This window comes from Tenrec ecaudatus, chromosome 8, assembly GCF_050624435.1.
Source record: "Tenrec ecaudatus isolate mTenEca1 chromosome 8, mTenEca1.hap1, whole genome shotgun sequence".
NCBI lineage: Eukaryota > Metazoa > Chordata > Mammalia > Afrosoricida > Tenrecidae > Tenrec > Tenrec ecaudatus.
Window position 1 is genome coordinate 26,095,104 of NC_134537.1, and position 25,452 is coordinate 26,120,555.

The 25,452-nt window shown below is 55.1% G+C and overlaps 1 protein-coding gene and 1 non-coding gene across 6 annotated transcripts; both read left to right on the forward strand.

Moving 5' to 3' along the window:
• Positions 1-5,564: 5,564 nt before the first annotated feature.
• EIF4G1 (eukaryotic translation initiation factor 4 gamma 1) lies at positions 5,565-25,275 on the forward strand. Of its 5 annotated transcripts, none has more exons than XM_075556142.1 (33): positions 5,565-5,720; positions 6,550-6,606; positions 6,836-6,929; positions 7,502-7,588; positions 8,642-8,818; positions 9,027-9,126; positions 10,251-10,363; positions 11,174-11,266; positions 11,442-11,508; positions 11,796-12,575; positions 12,847-12,935; positions 13,051-13,237; positions 13,318-13,451; positions 13,573-13,731; positions 13,868-14,056; positions 14,244-14,441; positions 14,962-15,108; positions 15,334-15,570; positions 15,694-15,798; positions 15,896-16,055; positions 16,252-16,352; positions 16,741-16,843; positions 17,120-17,222; positions 17,443-17,675; positions 17,783-17,901; positions 17,998-18,170; positions 18,428-18,553; positions 18,906-18,987; positions 20,808-20,906; positions 21,000-21,134; positions 21,450-21,531; positions 21,661-21,801; positions 24,646-25,275. In XM_075556142.1, exons 3-33 carry the CDS (start codon positions 6,870-6,872, stop codon positions 24,828-24,830), a joined length of 4,764 nt encoding a protein of 1,587 aa, XP_075412257.1. In that variant the 5' UTR covers positions 5,565-5,720; positions 6,550-6,606; positions 6,836-6,869; the 3' UTR covers positions 24,831-25,275. The 5 variants fall into 5 exon arrangements, with proteins under 5 accessions (XP_075412257.1, XP_075412259.1, XP_075412261.1 ...); XM_075556144.1 differs by having other exon boundaries at positions 13,871-14,056; XM_075556146.1 differs by lacking the exon at positions 8,642-8,818.
• Positions 16,110-16,184, forward strand: LOC142455910 (small nucleolar RNA SNORD66). The gene has a single exon (XR_012786020.1). It is a non-coding gene; the product is annotated as a small nucleolar RNA SNORD66 (small nucleolar RNA).
• Positions 25,276-25,452: the final 177 nt, after the last annotated feature.

Below are 25,452 nucleotides of genomic sequence, written 5' to 3' on the forward strand. Positions count from 1 at the left end.
GAGACCAGGCAAGGAAATGACCCCTGAATCCGAACCGTTGCAATGGGGAGGGAGGAAAGGGGAAATAAAGTTTTGTTTTTTCAAAAAATGATGAAGTCACTAGATCTTCATGTTTGATTAGCTGTAGTGTGCCAATGGGAAGGAATGCAGACTGACCCGCAGCTTTTCAGTGTGGGCATTTAATTTGGGCACTGTTTCTTAGACATCTGTGGGTGTCTTTGGGGTTGACGTTCGGGACGAAGTCCTATCCGGACATACACCATTTGAGCTGCCAGTGGGGGGGGGGGTGATCAAGTGAAGAGGCCTTGTCACGACGGGAATCCCAGAGTGAAATCCGAGTTAGGAATGGGCTGGGCAGTCAATTCTCATGAACCAAACCAAATGAAAGGCTTGTAAGGGAATCCATTCTGATTCCTAGTGGCCCTGTGGGACAGAGTGGACCTGGCCCTGGGGTGTCTGAGGCTATGGATGGCTCTCCTGTGGCACAGCTGGTAGGTCTGAACTGCTAACCTTCCACTTACCCCAACAAATTACCCACTATGCCCCCAGGATGATGCCGTCATGCTGAAGAAGGCCGTCATGAATCCATTTGTAGTACCCGGATGAATGAACTTCACAAGAGATGAGAAAGCAGAGAATGAGGCCCTGCGTGATAACCAACTCAACTCAGTGACAGGTGTCACGGAGAACACAGATCCACGTTTTCACTCTTACCATGGTCCCTCCTCCATGGGACTCTTGCTCTTTGGAACTACTGTGCTACCTCTCGTAAAAGAGGTGACTGTTGAGTCTACTTGTCTCTTAATTAGCCCACCCTACAGCCGCGTGCCCGCGTGTGTTTTAGGTGAAAGTTTACCAAGCAAATTGGTTTTCTACTCAATCATTCTTTCATACACATTTTGCTGTATCATTGATTACAATCCCCAGAATAAGAGCATTCTTCCCACTTCCTCCTTGTGTTTACCATTTCTTTCTTTTAAAAATCATTTTATTGAAAGCTCTTACAGCTCTTATTCCATACATCAACTGTAGCAAGCACATTTGTACATATGGTGCCATCATCATTTTCAAAACATTTTCTACTTGAGCACTTGGTATCAGCTCCTTTTTTCCCCCTCCCTCCCCCACCCGCCCACCCTCATGAATCCTTGATCAGTTACGTATTGTTATGACTTTGAGTCTTACACTGTCCATTCTTTCCCTTCACCCCCACATTTCTGTTATTCATCCTGTTTGGTGGGGGGGTGACCTATATTTCCAACCTTGTGATGGGTTCCCCTTTTCTCCCCCTTCCCCTTCCCCCTCCCCAACCACCCCCCCTGCCCTTGTTCCATTTCTATTCACCATTTTTCTATTATTTAAATTTTTTTATTTTTATTTTTTTTCATGGTTTTTTATTTATTTTTTTAAAATTTTATTAAAAAACATTTTATTAGGGGCTCATACAACTCTTATCACAATCCATACATATACATACATCAATTGTATAAAACACATCTGTAAATTTTTTTAAATTGTAACTTAGGTGGGGTTTACATTTCAGATCAACTTAACAGTCAGGAACCCAAACCACTAGTCAGACTCCTTCCCCTGTCTTTTTGATCCCTTCTTCCTCCTGAGATTCTCACTCCTGGACAAATGCCCCTTTGCTCTCATATGGTTGATTGTTGGATGGAGTGCAACTCTCGCTAGTGTTTTTGATCACCTTGTAGGTCGATCCATTGGTTGCCAGTTGAACTATGGTGGTTGGTTCAGCTCCAGGTCTAAGGGCCATAGACTTGGTGGGGGGTGCGGGGGATAAAGAGAGATTTCCACCAGTTTCCCTCAGATCAGCAAACCTGGTCTTTATTTATTTGTCTGTTCATTTGTTTTGCGTTTTGGTCCACATTTTGCTACTTCTCTACCCAGGACCTCCTGTAGTCTAGTTTGGGTCTCGGGGTCTTGAGGCCAGGGTTCACGCGGTCCCTTAGTCCTTTGGACTAATTGTGACCATGTATCTTTGATTTTCTTTGTTGTGAATGGGTAATAGTTGCACCTTAGATGACCGCTCACAATCTTTTTAAACAGATTATTATTTTTTAGTTGGGCAAAGGCTTACAGAACATATATCTATAGTTTTGCATTCTTCGTTTCATTCATATTTCGCTGGTTCAGTACAGTCCCTTCAATGCACCACCACCCAGCCTACCTCTGTCCCCTGTCCCTGGCCTCCACTCCCCCTTTTCTCCTAAGCTTTGGGAACTTGGTCCTTGGGTAAATGCTTCCTTTGAGCTCAATGGTTGATTATCTCCAGGACTGTGTATCTCTTCTGTTACTGTTCTCCTTCTAACTCTGAAAAACCAAACTCACTGCCGTTCAGTTGATTTCCATATATAGGGACCCTCTAGGGCAGAGTAGCACTACCTTACAGGTGGGCTTCTGAGGCTGTGAATCCCACGTTCCAGGAAGCAGTCCGTCATGGGTGGGTGGGGGGGGGGGGGGAGAAGCTTTCAAGACCTGGCTGTCGATTCTGGATTTGACTCTGAGACTCAGTCTCTTGATTAGAATGTGAATACTGAGCCAACCTCGTAAGTAGGAGAATGTGAGGGTTAAGTAAGGTCCCATAGGTTAGCTATACCAAGGGACTAGTTCAATGTTTTCTTAACTTGGGTGGAAGCTACTTGGGAGGCCTTGAGTAGTACAAATGGTTAAATGCCTGGCAACGAACTCAAAGATTGGAGGTTTAAACTCACCTACCAAACAAACAAACAAAGCTCCTGTATGCGTTATCTTGGAAGAAGGGCTTGGGAACCTTTGGAAAGATCACAGCCTTGAGCAGTTCATGAACCTTTTTCGACTCTGCATATGTGGGGTCACTGAGGGTTGGAATTGACTCTCTAACAGCTAGTGGGTTTTTCCTTGTGGGGACACCTGTCACATAAATTGAGATGTTTTGCTGACTGAGCAGAGGACTTGTTCTGTGTACATCATAACAAACCATAGATAACATTGTGAAGAATGGAGGTTCCTCCAGGGAGGGGCAAAAGTTATTCATGAAAAGCCCAGACGAATGATAAAAATGTCAATTCTCCAGACTCTTGCCTACAGCAAAAAAAGAAAAGGAGAAAAAAATTGTGTTGGATGGTTGAAGGGTTTTGAAACCAGGTGTGTGTCGAGATCAAGTCTGAGCTTTTACCACCAAGCTTTCACTCAGTGGTAACAGCCACACTATTGGATTTTGGATATTAAAAAGAGAGCAAAATCAATAATAATCTATAATTTATCAAGGGTTCATGAGGGAGGGAAAAATGAGGAGCTGATACCAAGGGCTCAAGTAGAAAGAAAATGCTTTGAAAATGATGATGGCAACATATGTACAAATGCGCTTGACACAATGGATGTATGTATGGATTGTGATAAGAGTTGTAAGAGTCCCCAATAAAATGATTTAAAACAAACAAACAAACCATATTGTTGAGAATGAGGGGGGTTGGAGCAGAGACTCAAAGTCCACCTGCAGACAATGGGACATTCCCCACCACAGAGGGGCCACAGGGAAGGGATGAGTCAACCAGGGCACAACAAAACACTGGTGAAACACACAATATTTCTCTGGTTCCTTGAGGCCTCCTCACCTCTCACTATCATGACCCAAGTGCTGGCTCTCACGTCAGACTAGACTGGACATGTGCACAGGTACAGATAAGAGCTCAGGACACATGGAATCCAGGAACAGGAGTGGGAATAGTGATACCAGAAGGGTAGGGGAAAGGTGGGGAGAGGAGGGCAGGAAGGGGGAACTGATCGCAATGATGGACACATAACCACACCCCAACCCCTCCAGGGGGACAAACAACAGAAACCATGGAGGAAGCGAGACAATGGTGTAATATATGAAAATAATTTATAATTTGTCAAGGGGTCATGCAGGTGGGGGGTAGGTAGGGAAAAAAGAGTTGATTCCAAGGGCTCAATAGAAAGTAAATGTCTAAAAAAGAATGATGGCTACATATGTATAAATATGGCTGATACTATTGATGTATGAATTATTATAAGAGCTATAAGAGCCCCCAATAAAGTTATCTTTTAATTAAAAAATATGACTTCTTCAAAGTGGTAAAAAGCAAAGATGTCACTTTCAGGACTCAGGTGTACTTGACCCAAGCCACGTGAAAGTCGAGCAATGAATAAGGAAGATTGCAGATAAATGGGTGCATTTGAACTAGTGTTGGCAAAGAAAAGTAAATATCACAGGCGTCCAGAAGGACGGAATCATCCTGGGAATGACAGCTAGAGTGCGCCTTGAAAACAAAGATGGCAAGATTTGGGCTCCCATACGTTGGACATGTCTTCAGGAGGGACCAGTTTCTGGGGAAGGACATCATGCTTGGTGGCAGAGTGGTGACTCATTGGGCTGCTAATCACAAGGTCCAAAGTTTGAAATCTCGTTTGCTCTCTCTGCTCTCTCTCTACAGAAGACAAGCTTTCCTGTCGAGGTACAGTCGCAGAAACTCACAGGTGCAGTTCTACCCTGTCCTTAAAGGATCACTATGAGTCCCAATTGATTCGGTTACATTGAGTTGTTTTTATTTTTTTTGAGAAAGTGGAAGGTCAATGAAGAAGAGGAAGATGATTCTCAACAAGATGGACTGGCTAGGTGGAAGCTGCAATTGACTCAAACAGCACAATGATTGTGGGAGGTGGAGGATGGGTGGGGGTTCTGTTCTGCCATTCATAGGGTCACTGTGTTTAACTCAGTGGCTCTTAACCTCCCTAATGCTGAGACCCTTTAATACAGTGCCTCATGCTGTGGTGACCCCCAGCCATCAAATTATTTGCGTTACTACTTCATCACTGTCATTTTGCTACTGTTGTGAATCAGGCGATGGCCCCTGTGAAAGAAAGAGTCCTTTGATCTCCAAGAGGGTCGCAACCCACAGGTTGAGAACCACTGAACTAACGCCTTAAAACCCCCAAATCCAATGGAATGGATGTTGCCATTTCGTGAAAGCATGCACGGTGGTTAAAAGCTCAGACTTGATCCAGACTATCTGGTTTCAAATCTCCTCAGGCATCAAACGCCTTTTTTTGGGGTCCCCCCCCCCCCCTGCAGGCAGGAGGTTTGAGATCGCTAGTTTGGTCATTCTTCTCAGCTTTCCGCGAATCACTTTTGCCAGTCTGGAAGGCGTGGGTCTCTGGATAAAACAAACCTATTCACACCCAGTCTCAGTTAGAATGTTGCAATCCTTTAGCGTAACATTTAATCCCTTTTGTTTGCAGGGCCTTTTAATGATCGAGTCTACATTCTTTCCAAAGGCTGCGCATCTTTCCTGATTTCCAGCGCGATTCCGCCAAGAGCCGAGGTTTTAAGTTCAGCATTCGCAACACTCGGCCCGCACTTAGTCCACCTGGGCAGCAGCCGCTTCACGTATGAATGAACCGCAGAAACGCGGCACCGGGACGCCGACGGGGGTCGGCCCGGGAGTTGCAAAGTTCGGGAGGGGACACGGGGGCAGGCGGCGGCCGTCACGTGACGGGGCGGGGCAAAGCCCATGTGCTCGGCGGCGCCGGGCGGCCCGGGCGCGGCTCCGCCCTCTGCGCCGGTCACGTGGGGGAGCGGGCTGCGCCTGCGGAGAAGCGGTGGCCGCCGAGCGGGATCCGTGCGGGGAGCCGGAAATGGTTGTGGACTACGTCTGTGCGGCTGCGTGGGGCTCGGCCGCGCGGACTGAAGGAGACTGAAGGTAAAGCCGCCATGTCCGGGCCCGACCCGGCCCCCCCACCCCCTCCCCCCGCATCCGCCGCCATCCGGGCCGGGACCGGCCACCCTGCGCCGCCGCCCCGGTGCCCGGGCCCCGCGGCCCGCGCCCGGGCCCCGGCCCGCCAGGGCCCGATCCCCGGCCCACGTGTGCCCGGCCCGGCCCGGCCCGGCTCCTGGGCGGGGGTGTGAGGGCGCGGGGCCGGAGCTGGCGAGCCCCGCGGGCTGGGAGGGCGCCGGGTTCGGCGGCCGGGAGGTGCCCCTGCGGCCCGGGCCGCGGAGGCCCCACGGCCCTCGGCGCCGGCCCCGCCGCTCCCCGGCCCGCCGCCCCCTCCCCCCTCCGCGGTCGGGCCGCCGGGAAGTGACACGTTGTTCTTTGGCACTGGCCGGCGCTGCGCAGGGAGGGTGCAGGGGAGGGCGGCTGCGGCGGGCAGGGAGGAGCCCCCGGCCCCGCCCGCCCTCCGGGCCGACCCTCGCTTGCCTGGAACCGGCTCTCCGCGGGCCGCCGCCCGGCAGGCCTTTTAGAGCCCGGCTCCCGCCCTTCGCGGCCTCCACTCCGGGGCGGCGGCAGGCGTCGCCTTACGGCCCTGCGCGAGTGCCCCCGCGGCCACCCGAGGGAGCCGCACCCTGCGTGCCCCCGGGCCAGGCCTCGAACTCGGTATCCCCGGGTGGGGGGTGGGGGAGCCACGGCCTTAGCAGCTTGCTCCGTTTGCGATCCGGGAGCCTGGTGCCAGCGAGACCTGGAATTTCCGGTCTGGTTGGTCTTGGGCCCCGCGGAGCCAGGTTGATACCCCTCGCTTCCCACCCAATCCCAGGCCCTCGGATGCCCAGAACCTGTAGACCGCACCGTGGACTTATCCTTAATCGAGGGGGTGAGTGCGAGGGAGAGGGGCTGTGTGTGCAGGTGAGGGGGGGTGGATGGTGGAGATTGGGGTTTCACAGCATGCTGGGCACCCAGGCTGGCTGGTTTATGCTTCTTCACCCACTCGATGCCTCTGTGGTTCTGATTTGGACCCAACCCTTGCTTCAACTCTTCGCCCACTCCCCTTACCTTAAGCTTGGTCCCTTTCACCTTCCAAGCCTCCGCTATTTTCCCAACAGGTGTTGGGGGGACCCTGATGTGGCACCAAATGAAATGAACAAAGCTCCACAGCCCACAGGCCCCCCGCCAGCCCCATCCCCCGGACTCCCACAGGTAACTTAGGGAGGACCCCTGAGGAATTAGCAGGGACTGGGGGTGGGGACACTGGTGGCTCAATGGTTAGAGCGCTTGGCTGCTAACCAAATGGTTGGCACTTCGAACTCGCCAGCCACAGCTCCTGGGGAGGAAAGATGTGGCAGTCTTGATTCCGGAGAGATTTACAGTCCTAGAATTCCTAAGAGGGTACTTTTACCTTGACCTGTTGTGTGTTGTCATGAGTCGGAATCCATCCAATGGTGTGCATGTGTGTGTGTTTGGATTTTTGTTTTGTTTTATTTATTTTTGTTGGGGGTTGGGGAGACCGGGCAGCAGGTCAGGAACAGGTTCCAGCCTCTGGATTTTCCCACCCCCATCTGTGTCAGGGCAAAGTGCAGCTGAGCTGCCTGCTGCCAAATCCAGACAGGCCCCGGGCCGTCCCCAGGGGCTGTCATGGGGAGGGGGTGGTGGTGGTGGACTGTCGAGGCTCTTGCCACAGATCTGCACCCCTGAATTCACCACAGTGGGTTTCTGCCCTAGCTGGGTTTTCCCCCTTGCTGAACTCTGGTCTCCCCTCCCCTCCCCTTTAGCCAGCGTTTCCCCCGGGGCAGACAGCACCCGTGGTGTTCAGTACGCCACAAGCGACACAAATGAACACGCCTTCTCAGCCCCGCCAGGTGAGGGGCTGTGGGGAGGGGAGCAAGGGGCCTGGGTGGGAGCTGTGGAAAATGTAGGCCACTTTGGGTCTAGGATGGAAACTTTGGAGGCTCTGTAGCTGGGCCTGACTTGCTGATCGTTGCTTATGCTCTCCTGCCGCTCTGCTCTTGGCCATGTGGCTTCCCTGTGGTGGCGGGGCCTCTTGGGAAGTATGTAGTCGGTGGGGGGCATTCGTGGGGACCTAGTGCTGCTGAGAACTGGAGGCAGTGCTGGCAGCTCTCTGGTTTCCTCCTTTTGCTCGGAGGTTGCCATTCCCCTTCACTTTCTCCCTGGAGTGGCGAGAAATACGCCAGCTGGTTCTTGCCCTTCTCTGCTTCCCAAATTCTTCCTCACCGAGTGGGAAGATTCTTGCCCTACTTCTCTCATTTTTACCCCACTTCTTTCACCTCGGGGATAATTCTTGTCTTTCCTGTCCCCATGTGCTCTCAGGGAGGATTCAGGTCTCTGCAGGTAACACTCCCTTCCTAATCCTGGGCCTTCTAGCCTCATCCCTGCTTCTGGTCCCAGTTCGGGATTCACCACACACACAGCCTGGGGCTCTTTGTGGTGGGCACTTGGTTGTGGTCCAGGTTGTCAGTCTAAGGCTGACTGGTGCATGTTAGTGGCTACGTTTCCCCAGTACGGGCACAGCTGGTAATTGGGAGGCTGCTGCATGTTAGAGACGAGCTCCTCGGTACCTTAGGGTGGAGAGGTGCATGCTGGGGAGTATTTGCCTGAAAGGGCCTTCCTTTGGCGTGAGGCATCTGGGTGTTAGGAAACTTCTGCAGTGGAGGTTCCATGAGTATGCATGGCAGTGAGAGAGGAAACAGACACAGACGGCAAAGTGTATCCGAATATGGTGGGCATGTGTGAGTACAGTAGGCCACTTCACCAGCAGTTAGTAAAGTTAGAAAGACTGGTCCCTGGGCTCCAGTCCCCAAGTCCTTCTCTCCGCACCATAGAGACTTTGTGGAATGGCCATTTTGCAGTCCACTTCCCTTCTCGATGCCAACTGCCTTCCTCCCTCCTGACAGCACTTCTACCCTAGCCGGGCCCAGCCCCCAAGCAGTGCAGCCTCCCGAGTGCAGAGTGCAGCCCCCGCCCGCCCTGGCCCAGCTGCCCATGTCTACCCTGCTGGCTCTCAAGTAATGATGATCCCTTCCCAGATCTCCTACCCACCCTCCCAGGGGGCCTACTACATCCCTGGACAGGTGAGGCTGGAAGCCACAGGACCTTGTCCTTACCCCCACACCTCTGCCCTGACCTGCCTGTCTCCTCTCTAGAGGTGGGACTTCCTCTGGCCGTTGCCCAGATGGGGCTTGTCCTGCCCTGCCCTGTCCTACATTCTCTTTGTAGTCTGACGCCCTCCAGCTTCCTCAGCCCATATTCTCCCTCCCGCCTCCCCTTTCTCCCCACCAGGGACGTTCCACATATGTTGTTCCACCTCAGCAGTACCCCGTGCAGCCAGGAGCCCCCAGCTTCTATCCTGGTGCCAGCCCGACAGAGTTTGGGACCTACGGTAAGTTGGGGCTGCAGTCCGGAGAGTGTGTCTCAGGGAGTAACTAAACAGATCCTTCCAGGCTTGCCTCTTGGCCAACACACGATAGGGTTGATAGCTAGTAGCGATTGATGCTTGCTTTTAACAGGTGTGGGTGTGGGTGAAGATTAAATCCTATTGCTTGGCGACTTGGAGTCCTCCCCCCAAGTCAGGGAATACAGGATCGGGTGCCAGTCTGGGCCCTGTCAGTAAGCATTCCCTGTGACACTCCTGTGGTTTGGGGGGTAGGGGTGGAGTGGCATCTACATGAATTTGTTTTTTTTCCCTGAATTTTTAATTTATATATTTTTAACCCCTCATTTATATTTTAAGAAAGAATTTGTCCTTTATGGCCATGATTTCCAAAGCTCCTTGATCACTTGTCAGGGAAGATTTTGAGCATTTGCCTCTAGTATATGTATGTTTTTGTTTGCTTAAACGTAAACATTTACATAGCTTAGACAAATAATATCCTGTCGGGTTTTGAACCAGATCAGCAGGAATTATGGATAAGATTTTAAAAATATACTCTACATCAGAGACCATTGCTATTGCTTTAAGGGTTTTTTTAATTCACCCTAAGCCCAGCTATTAATTTCCTTTTCATGTTGTTGCCTCTTTGCTGAAGAGCTAGAGGCGGGAGCTGGGCTTCGGTTGAGTAGACCAGGGCTGGCAAACTAGTTTTCCTCGTCCATTGCCGAAGCCCTGATTCTCTCTGGGGTTCCGTAGTTGCTGCTCCTCCAGTCTGTCTGTCTGTGCTTGGGGTGGGAGTAGGGCATGCAGAGGATGCCTTAAGGGGGAGAAGAGAAGCAGGTGAGCCACCTTGTCTTTTTCCTTCTCCTGGTAACTGGCGGGTGGCAGGGAAGGGCCAGCTTCAGACCAGGCCTGTGTGTCAGTGTCAGGAATTCTTGTAAACGCAGCTCAGACAGGTTCCTCAGCTTTGATAGACACCAAATACCCCGGGGGAGGAGGGCTGGGCAGGGGCCCCAGCCGGCCACCTGTGGGTGATGAGAGGTTCCGGCAGTAGGAGGGGTTCAAGCAGGCATTTGTGTGTGGTTGGGCCCTGACGCTGCCACCATTCTTGTCTGTCTCCCCTTCCCCCCAAGCTGGCGCCTACTACCCAGCCCAAGGCGTGCAGCAGTTTCCCGCTGGCGTGGGCCCCGCCCCAGTTTTGATGAACCAGCCAACCCCGCTTGCTATCAAGAGGGAGCGTAAGACGGTGAGTAGCAGCAAGGGGCCCTGGGACATCTGGGAAGGGGAGAGACCAAGGTTGGGAGCCGCCAGGGCGTTAGGGGTCAGGGAGCAGGGACTTGAGAAAGCTCTTCAGCAGAGTGGTCTGCTGAGAATCGGGGGCCTGTGGAGAAGGGTGTGGGTTCTTTCTTTGTAAAATACTCAGATTTCAGTGTAGAAGCAGCTCCCGGGCAGACCAGTGCCCTTCGGGGAGTTTCTAAGACCTGGGCGCTGGGGTCCGTGAGCACTGTTTGGTTTGGGGTTTCTGGCTGCTCACCTTTGGAAATGGTTTGTTTTCTATGCGCCCCCCTTTCCCCTTCAGTCCTGGAAGCTCTTGAGGCCTCCGCCTCTGCTTAGTCCTGAAGCCCTGGGCGTGGTGCCCAGAATAGGGTGCCAGGGCTGGGGAAGCCGCTGAGTCACCCTGGCTCCACCCACTGGATCTGGGCCCTGCCCCCAGAGATCAGGCCAGCTAGCCACAAGTGAGCCCCTATGGGTGCTCTGCAGGGGTCTGAGGCCCGCTTGAGTATAGCCATGGACTTGGGGACTGCTGGTGGCGCAGGGGTGAGGGAGGGAGGGGCATTGTGATGTACGACCTCTGTGAGGTCAAGGGTCTCCTAGGGTGGGGGCCCGGGCAAGGGACTCCAAGAGCAGCCAGATGGCTTGACAGCAGAACTCATGGGGTTTCTGGCACCCACCCGCCTGCTTCCAGTGGGGGGTGGGGGGGTGGCTTCGAGTCTTCGGAGTGGGGGCAGGGTGGGGACGTGGGCTCCCCACTCACGTCGGAGCTTTCTTTTCCCAGATCCGAATTCGAGATCCAAATCAAGGAGGGAAGGATATCACGGAGGAGATCATGTCTGGGGCCCGCACTGCCTCTACCCCCACCCCTCCCCAGGTATGGGCTGCTGTGCCCTGGGCTACCTAGTGGCTCGATGTGTGTCCTCCACTAGTGGGTCTGTTTCCCTGCTTTCCCGGTTTCTGGGCATAGCTGAAGTAGAAAGGTTCTCGGGAAAGAGGGTGTGGGCGTCTTCAGGCCAACTCTAACCTTGCTAACCTTTCGTGTCCTGCAGACGGGAGGTGGTCTGGAGCCTCAGGCCAACGGGGAGACCCACCAGGATGCTGTCATTGGCCGGCCAGGTGAGTAACCAACCAGTTTGGGGGTGGGGTGGGAGGGAGGTTTGGAATGCCTAGGAGAGGTGGGCTGGCGGGAACTGGGTGCCAGGGACTGACTTTGGTTTCAGGTGGAGGGACTTTGAGAGTGAGTTGAGTTTGGGGTGAGAAGGGGAAAATGGCTGGCTGAGGTGGGGGCAGATTTAGTGGGAGGGGAAGAAGCACCCCACTGGGGAGGCTGGCTGTGGGAGAAGAATAGCTGTAGCAGTGAAGGGCTGGCCTTCCATGACGAATCCTTCCTTCCTGGGGTGCAGATGACCGGTCACAGGGGCCAATCATTGGGGGTCGGCCAGGGCTGCCTGGCCCAGAGCACAGCCCTTCAGGATCCCAGCCCTCCTCACCTTCGCCGACCCCCTCGCCACCTCCAATCTTGGAACCAGGGTCTGATCCTAATCTTGAAGTCCTCGCTATTCCTGGGGACACGATGGCAACGGGGATGATACAAATGTCTGTAGAAGAGTCGAGCTCCCTGCCCCGTGAAGCTGGGGAGCCATACTGCCTCTCGGTAGAAGCTACTACCTTGTCTGAACCCATACTGGAGGTGGAAGTGACGCTTAGCAAGCCAGTTCCGGAGTCCGAGTTCCCGCCCAGCCCCACCCAGGCTCCCACTCCCCTTGCATCTCTTCATGAGCCCAACGGGGTGCTTCCACCTGAGGAACTGGACCTGGAGGTGGAGCCGAGCCCAGAGCCTTCCCCTCTCCTTTCTCCGGCCTGCCCTGCGGAACTCCCCGTGCCCATTGCTTCAACTGCCCAGCCTGAGGAACTGCTGAACGGAGCCCCCTGGCCACCAGCTGTGGACTTGAGCCCGGTCAGTGAGCCAACGGAGCAGCCCGAGGGGGCCCCTGCCCCAGTGTGCCCCCCCACCGCCCTTGCTGCCACGCCAGCTACTTCCCCTACCCAGGAGGAGGAAATGGAGGAAGAGGAAGAAGGAGAAGCTGAGGGTGAGAAGGGAGGAGAGGAGCTGCTTCTCCAAGAAAGCACCTCTGCCCCACCCCCTCTGTCCCAGAATTTGGAGGCGGCTGCAGCCACCCAAGGTAAGGACAGTGGTTGGATGGAGGAGGAGGGTGGGGCTCCTTGTCTAGTCCTGCCTCCTGTGGGGGCTGTGCCATCTTCGTGTCTGGGTCAGAGAAGCCCTGCAGCGGTGCCTAAGTGCCAGTGAAGGAACTGGCAGCCCCCAGAGGGCGCGGTGGTGATTGAGCGTCTGCCCTGTGGCCCCGGTTGGCACAGGGTTAAGGGTACCCATTTCTACCTTTGCTCTTATATTATGGGTGTTGTGTATTCCCCCCCCCCCCCACTTTAAAACAGTGGCAGTGTCTGTGCCAAAGAAGAGACGAAAAATAAAGGAGCTGAACAAGAAGGAAGCTGTGGGCGACCTCCTAGATGCCTTCAAGGAGGTGAGGGAGCTGAGAACAGCTGAGAGAGGACGGCCGGATGGGGGGGGGGTGGGGGGTTGGAAAAGCAAGTGGCCAGCCGGCAGCTAACCCTGGGCTGGGTACTCTGTGGTGACAGGTGAACCCAGGAGTGCCAGAGGTGGAAAACCAGCCTCCTGTAAGCAACAACCCTGGCCCCGAGGCCGAGACTAGCAGCGCCCCTCCACGGCCTGAGGAGGCGGATGAGACCTGGGACTCCAAAGAAGACAAAATACACAATGCAGAGAACATCCAGCCAGGGGAACAGAAGTATGAGTATAAGTCAGGTACGCAGAGGAGGGGCCAAGTGCAGGGCCAAGTTCAGGGATCTGGGAGACGGGGCCTGCTGACCCTCTCTCCTGTGCAGATCAGTGGAAGCCTCTAAACCTAGAGGAGAAGAAGCGCTATGATCGGGAATTCCTGCTGGGCTTCCAGTTCATCTTTGCCAGTATGCAGAAGCCGGAGGGCTTGCCGCATATCACTGATGTGGTGTTGGATAAGGTGGGTGGACTTGAGGTGTGGGGAGACACTTGGGCTGGATGGACTACGGGGGGACCTGAGAGTCTGAAGGAGTTACAAGCCTCCGTTGTCCCCATGACGCCGGCCCCGTTTGTCTTGGCAGGCCAATAAGACGCCGCTGCGACCACTGGATCCCGCCAGACTACAGGGCATAAATTGTGGCCCGGACTTCACTCCATCCTTTGCCAACCTTGGCCGGCCAGTTATTAGCACCCGCGGGCCCTCAAGGGGTGGGCCAGGTGGGGAGCTGCCCCGAGGGCCGGTGAGTGGAGCTGTCTAGAGGGCAGGTGGGGGTGGGGGTGGGTGGCTCCCTGTGCTAGAGACGTGTCAGGGTTGGCATGTGGGCGGTGCTGACTAGTTCTGTGTGTCTTCTCTTGTCCCCATCCCCTGATTATTAGCAGCCTGGCCTGGGACCTCGGCGCTCTCAGCAGGGACCCCGGAAGGAGCCTCGTAAGATCATTGCCACAGTATTAATGAGCGAAGACATAAAGCTGAACAAAGCGGAGAAGGCCTGGAAACCGAGCAGCAAGCGGACGGCTGCTGAAAAGGACCGAGGAGAAGAGGATGCTGATGGCAGCAAGACGCAGGTGCTGAGTCTCGCCTGTTGGTGCCCACCCTCTCAGGCTCTGTCCTCTGGGCTGCAGGTGCCCTTGGTTTCCGCCCACCTTTCTGGTAGCATTTGCTGAAGTCCCCACCCCTCTGGTCTTCGGCACCAGCCTCTGTTCTGAGAACCTCATTGGATTGTGTTTCTGCTCTGTCCCCGTTTCTCCCCAGGACCTGTTCCGCAGGGTGCGCTCCATCCTGAATAAGCTGACACCCCAGATGTTCCAGCAGCTGATGAAGCAGGTGACGCAGCTGGCCATCGACACTGAGGAACGCCTCAAAGGGGTCATCGACCTCATCTTCGAGAAGGCCATTTCAGAGCCCAACTTCTCTGTGGCCTATGCCAACATGTGCCGCTGCCTCATGGCGGTGAGTGTCCACTGTCCCTTGGACCCACGCGTCTAAATTTCATGGTGTGACCTCGCACTCCTGTCCTGGCTCTTGGTGCTTCGCAGGAGGCAGAGCGGGAGCGAGAGGCCTTCCTGGGTCAGGTGGTTTAAAGAGGGCTTGGGGCCCCTGCATTGTGGCGCAGACAGGTTTGCACTTGACTAATCTTGCTGATCTAAAGGTTAGCAAGGCGAACTTGCCCAGCAGTGCTGTGGACGAAAGGCTGGGTGATGTCCTTTCCTTCCTGTTGAGAAACCCTCTGAAAGCGGGTCTCCTTGGAAACCCGCAGGGTCACCAGGAGCTGCAGCCAACTGACGGCAGCGTGGTGGTGTTTGTTTTTTTTTAAAAGGAGGGCTTTTCCTGAGTTTGATACACTCCCGTTGAATACAGAAATGGTGATGGGGTTGGTCAACCGTCACCCAATTCGGAGTGCAGTGTTTTTATAAAGGGGACCCTTCCTGGTCTAACAGAGTCTGAGGGTTGTGCTCTCATTGACTTGCAGCTGAAAGTGCCCACTACCGAAAAGCCAACAGTGACCGTGAACTTCCGAAAGCTGCTGTTGAACCGATGTCAGAAGGAGTTCGAGAAAGACAAAGATGATGACGAAGTTTTTGAGAAGAAGCAGAAAGAAATGGATGAAGCGGCTACGGTGAGAGAAGACTAGCGCTTGTTCTGCCCCTGCCCTGAGGCTGCTCGGCTGTAGGGTGTGGGGTGGGCGGGGTGACTGGGGATACTGTGGTATTTTGGGGGGGCTAGGAGATGTTTCTTTGTCCCAGTGCTTAAGTGGCAGGTTTGGATATCCCGATGGAGGAGTTGGGTTTTATGGAGTGGTTTTGGTCCTGGTTGATGTGAAGCATGTCCCGTGACCCGACAGGCAGAGGAGCGGGGTCGCCTGAAGGAAGAGCTGGAAGAGGCTCGAGACATAGCCCGGCGGCGCTCCCTTGGCAACATCAAGTTCATTGGGGAGTTGTTCAAGCTGAAGATGTTAACGGAGGCGATAATGCACGACTGTGTGGTCAAATTACTGAAGAATCACGACGAAGAGTCCCTGGAATGCCTCTGTCGTCTGCTCACCACCATTGGCAAAGACCTGGACTTTGAGAAAGCCAAGGTAGGCCTTTAGGTACTAGGAGACCTGGACAGTTGGGGGTGGATGGGCTGCAGTGTTACGCGATTCCCTGTCCACTGCCTCTCTTCACCAGACCATTGAAATTTTGCCTTTGCTTCTGTCTAGCCTCGGATGGATCAGTATTTCAACCAGATGGAGAAAATCATTAAGGAAAAGAAGACGTCATCCCGTATCCGCTTTATGCTTCAGGATGTGCTGGATCTGCGACGGGTACGCAGCTTCCCATGACTCCCAGTTCCCAGCACTGCCTTTCCTGCCCCTCCCTGGTGAGCTAAAGGCCCTGCCACTCACTGGCCTGTCCCCACAGAGCAACTGGGTGCCGCGCCGAGGGGACCAGGGTCCCAAAACTATTGACCAGATCCACAAGGAGGCCGAGATGGAGGAGCACCGGGAGCACATCAAAGTCCAGCAGCTCATGGCTAAGGGCAGCGACAAGCGACGCGGGGGCCCTCCGGGCCCACCCATCAGTGAGTTCCAGTCTGGGGCGATGGGGTGAGGAGGAGGGGCACTGAGGTGAGGCTTTCCACTGATGACTTCCTGTTAGTGCCACGTGTCTGGGCCACTGAGACCCATGATGGAACTGAGGATCTGAGGAAGGGAGGGTGCGTGGGCTCGGGTGCCTGGGGGGGGATTCGTGTCCTCAGGCTGTCCTTTTTGCCCCAGGCCGTGGTCTTCCGCTGGTAGACGAGGGGGGCTGGAACACAGTCCCTATCAGCAAGGGTAGCCGCCCCATTGACACCTCCCGGCTCACCAAGATCACAAAGGTAAGGGCTGGGGTGTGCTGGGGGAAGCAGGGGAGTGGGGGTTGTCAAGACGGTCAGACTAGCACTAGACACTTATTTGAAAGTTCTGCGTTTGGGAAGGTGACAGCAAGAATTTTCTCAGGCTGATTATATTGCTAGAGACAGGACGACCAGGATGTCTGCCTCCTGCAGGTTTGTCCCCTTGGCCTTCCACCTGCTTCTCTATCTCCCATGAGCTCAGAATGTTTTTTACACTTCTAAATCATTGGAAGGACGATAAAAAGCCTATAAGAGTTCCTACTCCGAGCCTGTCTTTGGGAATAGTTGGCCCGTGGCAGTGTGTTGTCGTTCTGGCTGGAGGCTTGGGCCGGGTCAGAGCCATGACTCTGCTTTCTTCACTTTTGCTCAGCCTGGCTCCATTGATTCTAACAACCAGCTCTTTGCCCCTGGAGGGCGACTGAGCTGGGGCAAGGGCAGCAGTGGCGGCTCTGGAGCCAAGCCCTCGGATGGAGGTATGGAGGGTCTTCTAAACAGGAGGGTGCTCGTTGGTGTGATTGCGCTTGAAGGTCGCGATCTGTCTACATGGGAGGCTTTCCATACCCGGTTAGGTCCTGGAGGGAGCATGTGCGTGGGACTAGAGGCTGGGGATCAAGGGTGCTGCACTGGGAGGGAGGGAGGGAAGGAAGGAAGGACGGACGAGACGGGATGCGAGAAAGAACAGCCTAGCTAACAAAGGGATCATCCCTCTGTTGCATAAAAAGAATGACCTAGCTTTTTTGGTGCTTTAGCATCAGAAGCTGCTCGTCCAGCCACTAGTACCTTGAATCGCTTCTCAGCCCTTCAACAAGCGGTACCCACCGAAAGCACAGACAACAGGCGTGTGGTACAGAGGTGAGACATCCTGGCGATCGAGTGGGGTGTGCCGTGGCTGTGGCCGAGGCTGTCTCGTGGGCTTCATAGACCTCTTCAGACCTGTGACTGTCTGGAGCCTGCTGACTGGGTTTGGGGTGGACCCTAGTACTGGACACAGGTTCCCACAGTTGGCGAGCATGTTGGGTGATGACATGAACAATGACCTGTGCGAGGACAACCGGACCTGTCTTTCTTCTAGGAGTAGCTTGAGCCGGGAACGAGGCGAGAAAGCTGGGGACCGAGGAGACCGCCTAGAGCGGAGTGAACGGGGAGGTGACCGCGGAGACCGACTTGACCGTGCACGGGCCCCTGCCACCAAGCGGAGTTTCAGCAAGGAAGTGGAGGAGCGGAGTAGAGAGCGGCCAACCCAGCCTGAGGGCCTGCGAAAGGCAGCCAGCCTCACGGAGGACCGAGACCGCGGGCGGGAGGCTGGTGAGGCCTGGACAGGGGACCTGGGGGTCTGTTGGGTTGGGAGCTCTGGCCTGTTTTGGGGGAGGATTCAGGCAGAGGCGGAAGAGATGGCTTTCTGTCCTCCGCAGTGAAGCGAGAGGCCGCGCTGCCCACAGCGAGCCCCCCGAAGGCCGCGCTCTCTGAGGCGGAACTGGAGAAGAAGTCCAAGGCCATCCTCGAGGAGTACCTCCATCTCAATGACATGAAGGTGGGCAGGGCCCCCCCTCCGGTGGAAAAGGCCACCCGGGGTGGGTGGGTGGGTCTGGGCCAAGCTGTGACATGTGCCCCTGGTGCCCGTCTGCAGGAGGCTGTACAGTGTGTGCAGGAGCTGGCCTCTCCCTCCCTCCTCTTCATCTTCGTGCGGCATGGCGTCGACTCTACGCTGGAACGCAGCGCTGGGGCCAGGGAGCATGTGGGCCAGCTGCTGCACCAGTTGCTCTGCGCTGGGCATCTCTCCCCTGCTCAGTACTACCAAGGGTATGACTGGCTCCTGGGGCCTCGAGTCTGCATGCCCACGGGTGCCCCTCCTGCTCCTAGAGCCCCTTAACTGCTGACGAGAATCACAGCCTCCCCTGTCCTGGGCATCCTTCCTTTGGGGGGAGTGGCTGTGGAACCACTTAGGATGAGTGGTGGTTGCCTGGATCCAGAACGTGCCTCTGCCCTCCACAGTTGGTCCTTTAGTGGGGGTCCACCTGGTCCTCCTGAGATGCCTTTGACTTGGAGTCCCCTTGCAGGCTCTCGGAGACCTTGGAAGTAGCGGAGGACATGGAGATCGACATCCCCCACGTGTGGCTCTACCTGGCTGAGCTGATAGCCCCTGTTCTGCAGGAAGGTGGGGTGCCCATGGGGGAACTGTTCAGGTAAGCCCCTGTGGTGGACTTCAGGGCAAGTACAGGCAGGCGAAGAGCCCTGGCAGTGGCTCTGTGCTTCCGCCTGAGGTGGCTGCTGACCTGAAGGGCTGGCGATTGGAGAGCGCCCGCTGCTCCACAAAAGAGATGGTTTCTGTTAAGGTGACAGTCCTGTGGTGTCGCCCAGCTTCCAAATTATGTTTACGCAGCATGTTCGGTTTTGTTGGTTTTAAAGATGGTAGGGAAGGAGGAGAGGGGCCTGGGTGAGGGAGAATGAGTGCCCAGGTGAATAGGGAAGCTTGGGCCGGGTTGTACTGAGAGGTCTTGTGCAAACTGCCAACACTAGGGTTTTGTCTTCTCACAGGGAGATCACAAAGCCGCTGAGGCCCCTGGGCAAAGCTGCCTCTCTGTTGGTGGAGATCCTGGGGCTCCTGTGCAAAAGCAGGGTGAGTAAGGGCCTTGCAGAGGGGGGCCTCAGGCAGAACACCCCACCTGACCCCCGCAGGCTGGAACTGCTTGTGGGGTTCCTGAGGCCCGAGCGCGCCTGTGCTGGGGAGGCCACGCTGGTGGTCGAGTCGTGTTGGTATCCAGGAGAGAAAGTGTTGGTATCCAGGAGAGAAAGTGTCCATGCTGACAACCTTCAGAGGAGAGAGGCTTCCTTTCTTGAGTTGTGGGCAAAACTCAAGACCTACGGTCGGTTGATTGATTCATTCATTCAGCTAGCCTTTTCTGAAGATTTTTACATACATGTTCTAGCCACTGGGGGTTCACACACAGTGGTGACTAAAATCTTAAAGCCAGTTAGTTGGTTGAAAAAGTAAGAAATGCCAGCTTAGTAAAAATGGGCCCCAAAGACACGCGACAGCATTGTAGAGACCTGGGGGTCTGAGGCTGGTGAGCTGGCAAAGCGTGCCTGTCTGCTGATGGCAAGGATGGCTTTCCTGCAAGGGTGCCGGAGCTAAGCTGCTCGATGGCAGTTGGCAGGGCCTGGTGAGGGCGGGAGTGGAGAGATGATGGGCCGTGGCTAGTGGTTGAGGTGCTCGGCAGTAGTGAGAAAGGAGCATGTGTAGGCTCCCAAGAGTTCAGCCTTCTGGAGCCTGAAGGATGAGGCCTTCGGTGGAAAGGAATTGTTCCTTTTGTAACGTTTTGGATAGGAACATGTGCCAAGAAAGCATCTGGTGTATTTAGAAAAAAAGTCCCCGTGGAAGGATTGATGTGTTTGTGGAAATACAAGGTGTGTAGACGGGAGCCCGTAACTGCTTGCGCACTGCTAAGGACGGAAGGGTGGAGGGTGACGTTCAGTGGGGGTTAAGATGTGAGACAACGGGCATGCTTAATAAAAAGTGTGAGCTCCGGTTCTCTTGTTAGGGCTGATACCCTTCCTGTTTCTGTATGAGCCTCTGCTGGGTAACTAGTTGGCAGAGAAAACACCCAAGTAGCTGTGACAGAAAGCGCGAGGTGCGGCAGTGGAAGGAAGGGGTGCCTACCTAGTGTGGGTGGGGCTGGTGGCCAGGACGGCCAAGTGTCAAGGTGGTAAGGCTGCTTGTCGCTTAGGGGGAAAATGGCTCTGGTGGCAGTTTTTGGTGAGGATCGGTGATCCTCGTCTAGCACTTTCAGAATGTAAGTAGGTAAGCACACGTGCTGGACCCTGCCCTCTCCTGTAGGCCAGCAACTGCGTGGCAGGCTGGCAAACCAAGCTGCGTGAGAGTAGAACGGTGGGGTGGCTCTCGGATTTGGTCCTGTACCTTTTGGAGGTGGAGGAGTCCTTCGGGAGTACTGTAAAAGCTCTCCGGTCCCAATGGCTGTTCCCCCGGCCTGCCTGCCGCTTCACAGCAGGAGCCTCTGTGTCTGGACACATGGCTAGCCCCTTGACAACCAGCCCCAAAGCTGGTGGTTTCAGCCCCTCACCCAGAGCCAGACACCTCAGAAGAAAGGCCTGGCAATCTACCTGCCAAAACTCCACTGTTGAAATGCTCTACCCCAGCCCACACGGCTTGCCATGTGTCGGACAGAGACAGCAGCTGGTGCTGAGAGTCTTAGAGCCCTGTGGTGGGTGGGCTCTTGTGTACTTGGGTGGTTATACGGCTGTCTGGGTTCCATGCTAGGCTGTAGGAATGGAGGGGACAGACAGTGCCTGTCTGGTACCTTGGTGGCATCTCTACTCCTTAAACTCAGTGGTCTTTCTGGAAAGAGCTATTGGATGACTGGTGTGGAACTCAGGTCCTTAGAAGGAGAAAGGGTTGCTGAGTAGGTTTCTGTCTTCCAGGGCCCTCAAAAGGTGGGGGCGCTGTGGCGAGAGGCTGGGCTCAGCTGGAAGGAATTTCTCCCTGAAGGCCAGGATGTCGGGGCATTCGCCGTGGAACAGGTTTGGGGCTTGCCTTCTGGGCTGGGTGTCCTCCTTTCCCTCCCTGTAGCTCTCTCCGCTCTTAGCTCTCTCGCCTGGCGTCTCTGGTTACAGAAGGTGGAGTACACGGTGGGAGAAGAGGCCGAGGCCCCTGGCCAGAAGGCCCTGCCCTCTGAGGAGCTGACCAGGCAGCTGGAGAAGCTGCTGAAGGAAGGCAGCAGTAACGAGCGGGTGTGTGACTGGATAGAGGTAGGTGTTTTTCCCCTGGGCTTCAGGGGGAGGATGGAGAGCAAGAGGTATTTTTGGTTGTGTGTGAGGCTGGGAGAAGTTGCTGGGTGGCGTCGGTGGTTATGCACTTATCTGAGGGAGAGAGGGAGGCAGTTGAGACCCACCCATAGGTACCTTCAGAGGCAGGCCTGGCATTCTGCTTCCAAAGGGCCCACCGCTCTGAAAACTTTAAATAGAGTACGGTTCACTAGGCATGTGGGGCTCCGGGAGTGGGACAGATAGCAAGGGTGGATGGGTACCTGGACACTTCCGAATTCATTTGTTTCTTCTGCACAGGCCAATCTGAGTGAGCAGCAGGTAGCATCCAACATATTAGTTCGAGCCCTCATGACAAGTGTCTGCTATTCCGCAATTATCTGTAAGAGGGGCTAAGGAAATGGGTGGTGTGGTGTGGGACTTGAGATGAATTGGGAGGGAGGGAGGTCTATGTCTCCTAGTTCTGCGCTTGAACGGCATTCCCCACTTCTTCCTGTCTTCTTCCCTGTAGTCGAGAACCCCCTCCGAGCGGATGCTTCGGTGCTGAAAGCGCGAGCGAAACTGCTCCAGAAATACTTGTGTGACGAGCAGAAGGAGCTGCAGGCGCTCTACGCCCTCCAGGCCCTCGTAGTGGCCTTAGAACAGCCTGCCAGTAAGAGCCGGACGGAGGGAAGGGGGCATCAGAGGGCAGGAGGTGGTGTGACCGCCCCACAAAGCCGGGGAACCAGTCATTGCCGAACAGCACACACTTGGGCTCTGCTGCCTTCGCCCTTTACTTCTTGACCTGCATGTAGAGGAGCCTTGGAGATGCTGGGAGGGCCTGGTTGTCAGCCAGGTGCTGAGAACACAGAGGTGCTGGCCTCTCCCTGGATCTCAGCATGTGCTATGCAGCTTTGCCCACCTGGCCTCTTTCAGCCCTCACAGCTGTTGTTAGGTCGATGACACTATGTCTCCCTTCTCTATATCGGGAGACTGAAGCTTGGGTCAGTGAATGAGATTCTGTTCAACAGATAGTAGCTGGGTGCCCCTGGCAGAGGCTGCCTCTGAGTCTAACTGTGGCTTGGGGTTTGGAAGATGAACACTGTGGGGTACCTTCTGGGGAACTACATCTAGTCTGGTGGTCATGATCGGGAATGACTGACACGCAGGAGGGGGGCGGTCAGTATGAGCGGGTGCAACAACCAGCTCTTGGGAGGCCAGCTGCGGTGAGAGGCCCCGCCCCGTAGGGCGTGGAACCATGGGGAGAGTGAGCTAAGTCTTGATCCTACGGACAAAAGTAGGTCTTGATGGAATTTACAAAAGTCCAGATTTCCAGTGTGAGGGTCTTCCTGGGGGGAGCAGTTGGTCATGGCTGAGAAGAGGCTGTGGCTGCAGCACAGCCCATAGGGATCGGCTGGCAGTGGCTGGAAGCAGGTGAGCTGGGAAGTGGAACCCAATCTTCAGTGGCCTGACAGGGTGAGTTGGCTGGTGAGGAATTAGTCAAGGCCAACTCCCTAGGTGGGTTCTGCAGGTGCAGCCATCTAGTGGCACACGATGAGAGTGGTCATAATGGGCCTGTGGTCCCTTGGGAGTCAGGGGTCAGAGAGGTCAAGTAGGCATCGCTACAGCTGGATACTTGGGTGCCTGGGAAGGAGGGAGACCGACGGCTCCTGTGCCGGCATCGCATGTAGTGTGACGAGAGAATACGGCGTTGTCTTGGAAGAGTAATGAATGCCTTGGGACGGACCCCTGAGGAGGCCGAGCACCCGGTGTACAGAGCCTTGGGGGCGCCATGTCAGCTGAGGGAAGTACCGATGGTGGCTGCTGCCTGAGCGTTCCCTAGGCACGGACTTGACAGTGTGGGAAGATGGCCAGCCGGAGTGTTTGGGTCAGCGTGGCGCAGACTGTAGCTAGGTGGTGGCTGAAGGTGGAGGGCCTTGGTGTGATTAGAGGGCAGAGTAGATTGTGGTTAGTATGGTGTCCCCGGGGTAGGCGAGGAGCCCTGGGGTGGAGTGGTCACGGGTTGGGGTGCTAACTGCAAGGTTAGTACTTCAAAACCACCGGCCACTCTGGGAAAAAGATAAGACTACAGTTCGGAACCCCCTCTGGCACCTAACAACAGGACGGGTAGGCGCGAGTTTGGGGTAAATGAAGGCTTCGGGGAGCTGCTGTGGACTGAGGGCAGAGGTGCACCGTGCCACGCTGGCTGTGGTTAGTGTGGACTGCAGCTATGCTTTACTTCACCCCTCCGTTGCGAGGAACGTCAAGTTTCATTTGGGAAGTAGGACACTGCGCGGTGATGAGTGAATGGAATGACTTGTGTTCAGGGGGCTACGGGACAAACATCTTGGGAGGTTACCTCTGGTGGGGCGGGGGCGGGCGGAGAACAGGCCAGCGCAGGTTGTCGTGAAGGACTGTACGAGGGTGGTCTTTGTCATGGACGTCCCCCATGCAGAAGCCCATCCAAGTGCTGGGAACAGGAAAGGGGTGGTGAGGAGGTGAGCATTAGGAGGAAGAGCTTGTTGAGGCTTAGTCTGTTTGCAGACAATAGGCTCTCAGGCTCCACCCTCTGCTTTTGTCAATGAGATGTGGAGCTTTTGTGAATGTACGATGCATGGTTTTACAGTTATTTTTCAAACATAAGGTGAGTTGAATGACGTTCATGGAGCAAATTAGTTTTCCGTTCATACCACTGTATCCCACTTCCTCGTGTTCAGTGTTGTCCTGCCTCCTCCTTCCCTAACCCTTCTGAAGTGAATTTCCTGAGTGTGCATACCTTTCTGGTGTTTCTGTTGCCTTTACAGACTTTCTCTTGGTTGCCTGAAAATGGAGTTCAGTTCCTGACCTCTGAAGGGTGATTAGGGCTTTAGGTTTTTTGTTTTTTTTGTTAGGGCTTTAGTCTTGGGGGCTCAACCAGTCTCAGTCTGAATTGTAGGCCTCATCTTATTATTTTTTTAAGCATCATCTTTTTTAGAATTGTGAGTTTGGTCCCACTCCATCCAGAACGTGAGGTGTGATCCTTACCAGAGTCGGCCACAGGGGTAGCTGGGCACCAGCTAACTCTGATCTTGGGCCATGGAGTCTGAGGCTCCTAGAGCCCATTAGTCCTTGGGCTAATTGTTGTGGTGCATCTTTGGTTTATTTTCTTTCTTACCCCCTCTGGGTGGAGGCTAGACCAATGATTCTTAGGCTGTAGTCCACGTCACTTGCCCCTCTTGCGCATGCAGAAGGTTAGAGCAGCAGAGGAGGAGGCTAGGTGGGGTTGTAAGGCTCTCCACACGGCAGAGTTCTCCACACGGCAGAGTGACTCACACTTGCACATGGGGCCCTGGGATCATGAGATTAGCTTTGCTGAGACTTAGTCACTTGAAGAATGGTCAGACCCATAAATACCGACCATGCCAGTGGGTCAGGTCCTGTAACTGGAGCTTTTTTATCTCCATCCCCTTGGGAAAGAGCTGGGGGTGGGGTGGACAGCTCTGGCGGCTGCCTGTAACCCTTTGCTGCTTGTTTGCAGACTTGCTTCGGATGTTCTTTGACACGCTCTACGACGAGGACGTGGTGAAGGAGGAAGCTTTCTACAGCTGGGAGAGCAGCAAGGACCCTGCTGAGCAGCAGGGCAAGGGCGTGGCCCTTAAATCTGTCACAGCCTTCTTCAAGTGGCTCCGTGAGGCTGAGGAGGAGGAGTCCGACCACAACTGAGGGCGGGTGGGGCTGGGGACATGGAGCCCCATGGACACGAGGATGGCCCAGCCAGCTGCCGGACTGCAAGGGGGGTGGCAGCGGTGGTGGCGGCAGTGGGCGCCTGTAGTGCGGTGTGTCTGAGCTAATAAAGTGGCTGAAGAGGCAGGATGGCTTGGGGGCTGCCTGTGGGCCCCCCCCTCCAGGACGCTGCCCGGTGCCCCTTTCCTCCCCCTGGGGCCCAGAGATATATTATATATAAAGTCTTGAAATTTAGTGTGTCTTGGGGGGAGGGGCACCACCGCCTGCCCCTGGGGTCCTTTTTTATTTTCTGAAAATCACTCTTGGGACGGCCGTCCTCGCTGCTGGGGGCATATGCCCCAGCCCCCGCACCACCCCTGCTGCTGCCTGGGCAGGGGTCAGGGGGGCACGGTGCCTGTAATTATTAAAACATGAATTCAATTACGCTCACGCCTCTGCTTTATCAACTGCGCCCTCGCAAGATCCGCCCGCCCTCCAGAGCTGGCAGTGTAGCACTCTGGCTGGCCTGGTAGGAGGCACCGGTGGGCCCTCCTGGTTGGGGAGGGGAGGGGGGACAAGGAGCCCTGGCTGGAGGCATCCTATCTAGGAGCCGGAGCTCCCG

Excerpts from the sequence above, each read along its gene's own strand:
- EIF4G1 (XM_075556142.1), top strand. The coding sequence starts at position 6,870 with ATGAACAAAGCTCCACAGCCCACAGGCCCCCCGCCAGCCCCATCCCCC. Across the intron at positions 7,589-8,641 it reads CGCCTTCTCAGCCCCGCCAG|CACTTCTACCCTAGCCGGGC; the intron begins GTGAGGGGCTGT and ends CCCTCCTGACAG. Across the intron at positions 21,532-21,660 it reads CTGCTATTCCGCAATTATCT|TCGAGAACCCCCTCCGAGCG; the intron begins GTAAGAGGGGCT and ends TCTTCCCTGTAG.